Source organism: Eschscholzia californica, unplaced genomic scaffold (assembly GCF_041429995.1).
Source record: "Eschscholzia californica isolate CP2 unplaced genomic scaffold, dmEscCali1.0.p SCAF_2, whole genome shotgun sequence".
NCBI lineage: Eukaryota > Viridiplantae > Streptophyta > Magnoliopsida > Ranunculales > Papaveraceae > Eschscholzia > Eschscholzia californica.
Window position 1 is genome coordinate 45,898,210 of NW_028238309.1, and position 7,786 is coordinate 45,905,995.

Below are 7,786 nucleotides of genomic sequence, written 5' to 3' on the forward strand. Positions count from 1 at the left end.
ACAACTATGCACAAGCTTACTTATTAATTTTTCACAACCATTCTCTTCTCTCACTTGGAAAGTTACATATGTGCCACCAGTTTTACAAACCCAAAGCAACATTTGTCTTTAGCTTGGTCAAAATCCAACTCTTTATTAAGCCCGCAAAAAAAAATGAATAGACGGTGAACAACAATGGAGAAATCCTTTGCTAGCGATACAAACAATGATCAAAGAAACAAGAAGAGAGTAAAATCGAGAAGGATTTAATGGGGGAGAGGGGGGGGGGGGGGGGGGGGGGGGGGGGGGGGGGGGGAGGGGGAGAAATCGTCGGATTAAAGATAGAGATCGTAAGATTAAGGGGGAAAGTGAGAGAGGGGCATAGAGAGAGGTACGAAGAAAACTCGTTTGTAGAGAGCCCCTTTGCCACATGCAGCAAAAGAAATCGAGAGATAGACTCTTTCTTTCTCACTCTTTCTCTATATCTCTCCGTCGCCAACCAAGAAAACCCTCTGTCGACGATATACATTTTTGTATGTTGCGTGTACAAATAATGCATGTGAATTAAAAAATCCATGATTTTTCTTAATGAGCTCGATATAAATGAGGGGTTGTTTGCGATATAAATGAGGGTTTGTTTGCGATATAAATGAGGGTTTGTTTGCATATATAATTTTCAATTTCACTTTGAAACTAAACTCTCTTAGTTAATTTTCTCTGACATTCGATTCTATTTATTTTATTGTCACTAGAACGTACCTCCATGACACAAAGTTTCTGGCCTCGCTACAGGTCGAACCCTGTCCCTAAGGGTCATTAGGACCTAGTGCCTTCAAGTTGATGTGCCTCGCCTAGCATTTTCAACATTGGAGGACTAAATTCCGTGGTAACGACCTGAATTGTTGAGCATGCCTGTTTCTAAGGGGGCATCCGCCCTGAGGCCTCACTACAAAGGGACCCATTTCCTATAAAGGTTATCGAAGATATATAACTGACAATATGTAGTAAAGCATGAAATGTTTATTAGCTCTACTGGTAAGGACCGTGAGCATCTACACAAGTGACACAGGTTAAAGTTCCACCGCATCACATCCTATTTTTCTTTTTTTTGAGTTGAGAGTACAATTGCTGAATCAATCTTTAATTATTTCTACTCCGTTACGCTTTCATTAACATTTTGTTATTTTTGAGTGCATTTCTTTCATCTTTTGAAGTGTTTTTAAGAAATAAAGGTGTAAGTGTCTTTATAAAAGTTCCAACAACACATAACATATGTGAAAATCATGTTAGAAAAGATACCATATTCAAAAAATTGTTTAGATTCTAAACTGTACATTTTTTTTTTTGTTGAACTGATTCTAAACTGTACATGTTATACAAAAAAAGTATTTTCTTTTTATCATTTTAAGCTAGTCAGGCTCACTATAAGTCTTTGTTCGACTCTTGATCATATTTGATAAGTTGCAAACTTAATAATCAATATGATTTTTATTTAAGATCCAGAATCTCAATCAAAACTTAAAACTTCATTATGCTATACTTGTTGTTATAAACTTATAATCTAAGATTGAATAAACAAATCCTTTTGCTCACAAGTGATTGTGGTATAAAATGAAATTTAAAATGGAAATTTTTTCTTACGATTTCTTTTTCCAAATACATTTGGATTTGTTTATGGTTTCCATAATCTACTGATAAATCATTTTGCATGCTCGATTTTTTGCTCGTAAGTTTTTATTGTACGAAAAAGCCAAAATCAAGTTTCTCACATAACCCTCAAATTCCCAGCCACGACCCTGTTATCTATTATAATAACACAACTCAGTCGGTTAGAGGAGGGATAAGTTTGACCGCTCATTTTTTTTGGGAGTTTGATAGAGATCACATCCGACGGCTGGTATAAATCCCTTTTTTATGTAAATAGACTCGAAAGGGAATTGTAATAAAGTCATTAATTAAATCTTTTTAAATACGGTTAGGATATCTCTGAAATAACCACTGCAACACTTTCTTCTCATGCTACTTTTCTCTCTCACGATTTCTCCAACAAATCTTCCCATTAAATTAATCGGTTGAGATCTCTCCACTAAAAAATTTACAATATTCTTACGATTATATTTAATGTTACGGTGTTAGCCAAGAGGGATCTTTCGCGTCCTACGCGACGGAAACCTAGTTGAGTAAAAAAAACGAGACAACCCCCTATTTACACTTCAATACCTTATGTTAAGTTTCTCTCTCAAACGGTACACTCAAACGAATATAGTTGAATAATTCGACTCAAGTCTACCGTTTTTGAGTGATGAAGTTACTGAAGTTTGAAATGGTAAGTCCATGCCGAATTTTGACACTTTTATCGGTCTGGTTCAGCTGTTCAACATGACAAAAATGTAAACCCAAATCCATCCAAATCTGAAAAGAAAACCATATAAGAGCATCTCAAGTGAAAAACTAAAAAAAAAAAAAATCAAAGTTGTCCTATATGTCAAGGCTCAATTGAGTTTCTCTTTCCTAGATGTCAATGTTGAGATCCTCAATTCAAAAGACATCTCCAAAGCAACACTCTAAAAACTTCAAAATAACTTACGCGTTATTTCCTAGATCGTTAGATTTGTTTTTAATATTGAGTGGTCAATTGAGTTCTTCGAAAGAAATCTCAAATATTGAGTTTGTTCTTGAGATATTTCAACATTAAATGATGCCACGTCATTTTGAAATCCAAATTGGGTGTTACATTGGAGAGAGTTTTTTTACAAATAAACTCAAAAAATCCTAGGTGGCACATTAAAATTTTCAATTTGAGTGTTGCATTGGAGATGCTGCTCTAAAGGGCATGAAGACACTCTTAACTCTAATCCAAACCTCAAAACACCACATTCAAGATCAGGAAAGCTTAACTAAATCGCAGTTAAGGATTTACCTCAAATCGGTTATTCTTCTTCCTTCTGATCTGATGTACCCTTCACCAAACGAAATTGACCAAAATAATGGATTCAATAAGCTCATAAACGTCCCTAAGCAGGATATTGAGAGCTTTGGAAAAGATTTCTTTACACTTTTCTTTTATTACAAAATGTTGGGCTTAAAACAAATTTCTTCAAATTATGTTAGTCTTCAAATTATATTAGTATACAAAAATAAAAGTCATCAAATTATATTATACAAAAATAAAGTGAGAACTCTTGTAGTTGTTGACTGGAGCTTAGGTTCTGCGTGGAATTTAGCGAGATAAAATTTGAGAAAATTAAAAGGAAGGTGACGGAGAAAAAAGGATGACTCTTGTGGGTGGGGGTGCTTCTTTTTCTTTTTTTGTTGAATAATTCGACTCAAGTATACCGTTTGTAAAAAAAAGATTTTGTATAAATCGACCCAAGTATACCGTTTTTGACTGGTGAAGTTACTGAAGTCTGAAATGGTGCCGAATTTTGACACAATTATCAGTCTTGGTTCAGCTGTTCGACATGACAAAAATGTAAACCCTAAATCCATCCAAATCTTAAAAGAACCCTTATAAAGGGCATGAAAACATTCTTAACTCTAATCAAAACCTCAAAACACCACATTCAAGATAATAAAAGCTTAACAAAATCGCAGTTCAGGATTTACCTCAAATCGGTTATACTTCTTTCTTCCTTCTGATGCCCTTCACCAAATGAAATTGACCAAGATAATGGCTTCAACCATTGAGAGCTTCGGAAAAGATTCGTTGTTAGCAAATGTACATAAATTACTCAATTCCGTTTTCGTGTTAAAAGTGATATTCATCTTTGTGTAAAATCAATACCCATAAGAGTTTCTACAAATCGTACCAGTAAAATTCTTTTCACCTGGTTTCCGGAACTAGTTCATAATCATATCTCATAGTTAAGCATATCAAGGTATGATGGTCAAAATGTAGTCAATAGAGATATATTCGGGCAAGAGCCACGCCACAAGACCACATCATCGATCTTGTTCTAGTTTTAAGTTGTTACTCTGTGAAAAGATAACTTAACATCAAGTTTCGAGAGAATCTAGATAAGAGTAAATATGAAAACTTCAAATACTTTTTCGTTATTCATTTTCTCGTCGCGAAGGACATTCATGGTTAGCCCCAATATCATACTTCAAATAAAGAACCAAAACAATATTCAACAATATGATTTCCAATCTGATTAATTTCCTAAGCAACGTGGAACTATAAGAGGTCATGTACCTGAAATTTCAAAATGGTGCTCTTCTGTCTTGAACTCATTGCCGGAGAACACTATCGCATCTTTGTGTCACCTGAACCTCTGAAACAACATCCCTTGTATCATGAACATCTCACGTCGGATCTGTGGATTTAAAGAAATCGACATCTTTTCTTTATTTTGTTGCAGGAGTGGAAGAGTTTTCTGAAGGTTTTGCCTGTAAATATATTAGCTGGTAACTAGTAAGTGCTGGTCCGAAAATGCTGTATTTCCCAGCACTACTGAAAGCCACTTCTGCATCGTTTCGCTTCTTAAAAACCACTTTCGCACTCTTTTTCTTCCGAAATAGTTCTGTATCAGACTCCTTCAAAGGTCCAAAGCGGCTAAAGATCTTGTTTAGTTCCGTTTTTAAAGGGATAGAATCAGCGTCTCTGAAGTTCAGAATAAGAGCAGTGGGATCATTTGCAGAAATCCCATTAGCACGGTCTATTAGTTCTTCTGCCACCAATTTGGAAGAATTGATCTCAATAGGAACTTCTGGTCTGTATTCCTTTGATATCTCGGAAGAATTCAACCGTAGATTTGTTTCAGGTTCATCGGAGCTACCTTCTTCCTTCTTTGCTGGGGTCTTGCACTTTGAATTACTTTTCTTCTGCTTCTTCCGAGATGATGGTTCTTCTGAACTGTCATTGGTGATCCCATCACTCATATCCTCATAATCAAAAGTATCAAAGGACTTCACCGTAGGCTTAGAGTTAGATGACTTCCTACTCCTAGCTCCAGCTTTACCACCATCAGTTTTCGTTTGAGATGCCTTCTTCTTTCTCGAACTGAAAGATTGTAAGCTAATTGAGTTCCTAAAATCAGTGAACAAAGAAAACAATAATGAGTAGAAAACGTTACCCTTTCGCAATATTTCGTGCAGCTAAGTGATTTAGTGATAGCATTTCATCTGAGGAAGAATATTCTTTCGGAGTAGCAGTCTTTCGTCTTCGGCGTTCATCACTAGGACAGAGGATAGGGGAGGATCCTTTCAATTGACTCGCAATTCTACGAATGCTATCCCCAACCTTGAAAGTGATTGGAGATCGGGATACAGTATTCTCGTTTTTTGGTGAGGAAAGTTTCTCTTTTTTAGTTTTTCCTGTCAAATCATTGTTGCCCAAATAATCAAAAGATGATCTACTTGAACCGCTCTCCTTACCCGTTATCTCCAACAAGCTTCTGTCTTTCATTGTAAGATTCAAATTATTATCGTCTGAAACCTTACGTCGTTTACGATAGACCTTGTCTTCACTTGTTAGCTTTCTTTTCACGGGCGAATCCTGCTCCTCCTCATTCTCTACGATGAGAGACGGATCCTCACCTTCATTCACCAATAAACCTCCGAAGGACAAGAATTCAGGTAGTCTAGAATAACCCCTTAAACGATAAAAAGCTGTTAATTGAGCTCGAGATACCACAAATTCTAAACGATCACCAATTCCACAATGTGGATTCAGAGCTAAAGCTTTGATATATTTGATAAGTTTGCTCGGCTCAAATGAAGCAACACTAAACTTTTTGTCCACACCATTTCTTCTACTAGACTCTGCCCGGATTCCAGCATTCTTTATAATCTGGGTCTTGATCTCGTCATAGGCTTCATCTGGTGTGCACGAACAAGCTAACCCTAACTGTACACGTCTAGAAATCTCGTCCAAGGCAGAATCAACTGCATCATGGAAAGGTTCCAAATTGGATTGCTTCTCCATCTGTGAGAAATGGGGTTCAAATGGCTTCAAAGACGAAGCTATATTCCAAGCAAAGGTTTGATCTCCAAAATAAGCAACCAAATACCTATGCCTATATTTCTTACGATGCCTCTTTGCTAACTTTGATGAATCTTGAGGATCAAATATCTGTGCAGGCCACCATGGATGACTATTAACTTTGGCCCACACCAAATCAGACACCAAAAAATCACTTTTAATCTCTTCAATCTCAGCTTCCTCGATATGAGGCTCGTTTAGCGTCTCAACAACCTTGTCTCCGTCTTTGTTAGGACACAAATTTGAACCCACATTTAAACTATCAAAAGAAGGATCATCGCATTGAGAAATAGGAATTTCACAAACCTGTGATCTCATAATCTGATTCCCACCCAATTTTTCGAAATCATCTGCTTCTTTAATTTCAGTCATATCATCCATAATCTGATTCTTCTCTTCCAACCTGGTAGCAATTTCAGCATCACAACTTCCTGTATTTTGATCTTCATCTTTAAGGTTGCCACTAGCTTCAATTTCTTCACCCTCTTCCGCGTTATTATCAGGACATGGTCCAGCATGATCAATGAGCTCAACGACTGAGTCTAAACCTACTTTAACAGGATATAAACTCTCTCCATCCACTTGGGAAACCTTCTCTTGATTCTCAACTTCTTCTGAAGTAGTATTCTCACGAAAAGTTTCATCTTTGTTAACAGAAAGACCAGCAATCTCCTTACAGTTTCCAGCATCTGAAACTACCCCCATTTGTTGATTTTTCTCTATGGAAAAGGGTTTCTCGTGTTCACGATGACCATCATCATTCAAAAGAACGTCCTTTCTGGAACTCAGAACTTCCTCTTGTTCTATCTCTGTGATTTTCCCTTCTCGACCAACTTCCGATACTTCAATTGACGATTCAGTTAACAATTCTTCCTTCATAACTTCATTTTCAGCTTTCTGAACTTCAGTTTCTGAGAAACTAAAATCATGGGAGGTGGAGGCAACAGAATCAGTACATGATTTCTCATAGCCTCCCTCAATTACAGCTTTCTGATCTTCCCCGGTTCCCTGTTCTAAACTGTTTTTTACACCGCTAGAAACCCTAACACCCTCAATTTCAAACTCAGTTAGGGTTTCAGATTCAGAAACATTAACAGTATAAGGTGATTGAGAAACCCTAGAAACCTCTTTGTGTTCATCCATCAGGACGGTTTCCGACGTCATGTCAAGTTCATCAATGGTATTTACAGTCATTCAAGAGATAAATTCGGAAACCCTAAATTACTAAAAATAGGATCTTACAGAATCATAATAAAACATGAAAAAAGCAAAACCCTAAACTTCCAATTTCTTCTATGGACAAGTAATTAACTTCAGAGAATCTTGCGTACCTGGATCATTCGGTCTCTGTCTGTGGAGAGAGAGAGAGAGAGAGAGAGAGATGAGTTGAGAAGACGAAGAGGAGAAATTATATGCCCAAACGGTTTTCAAAATATTCAATTCATACTCCCGCATAATTCCCGCTAGGCTAATCATTAACGTGGGCAGCCAACCCGATAAAAAATGAAATCTAAAATTCTTGAACGTACGATTAAGTGAGCGGGATTGTATCGCTAGTAAATACGGTGTCAGTGTGGTTACTCAGCCGGTTAATATCATTTCAGGCCTCTCTTTTTTTTTTTTTTTTGAGTTTAAACCCAACTAAATAAATGAAACAGTCAATTACAGCAAGATAAAGGACTGAACAATAGAAGTTAACAATCGAGGGATAATAAAGTAATAGAACTAGTATCAGGGAGCCAAAGCAAGAGAGTGGGCCAACTGATTGCTGCCACGTGGGATGTGCCTTAATTCCACGTCCAACTCAATTAAGGAGCCATGGAT

At 36.9% G+C, this 7,786-nt stretch overlaps 1 protein-coding gene across 8 annotated transcripts; it reads right to left on the bottom strand.

The window, feature by feature from the left end:
* Nucleotides 1-3,277: 3,277 nt before the first annotated feature.
* Nucleotides 3,278-7,491, bottom strand: LOC147558337 (Tudor/PWWP/MBT superfamily protein). Of its 8 annotated transcripts, none has more exons than XR_015234352.1 (4): nucleotides 7,294-7,491; nucleotides 5,055-6,881; nucleotides 4,175-4,981; nucleotides 3,278-3,669 (listed from the first exon to the last, which is right to left on the bottom strand). XR_015234352.1 is itself a non-coding variant. In XM_086660005.1 (3 exons), the coding sequence occupies exons 2-3, from the start codon at nucleotides 6,839-6,841 to the stop codon at nucleotides 4,327-4,329; spliced, it is 2,442 nt and encodes an 813-aa protein (XP_086516131.1). In that variant the 5' UTR covers nucleotides 6,842-6,881; nucleotides 7,294-7,491; the 3' UTR covers nucleotides 4,010-4,326. The 8 variants fall into 8 exon arrangements, 3 of the variants coding, with proteins under 3 accessions (XP_086516131.1, XP_086516130.1, XP_086516129.1); XR_015234351.1 differs by having other exon boundaries at nucleotides 5,055-7,004; nucleotides 7,052-7,466; XR_015234348.1 differs by having other exon boundaries at nucleotides 5,055-7,432.
* Nucleotides 7,492-7,786: the final 295 nt, after the last annotated feature.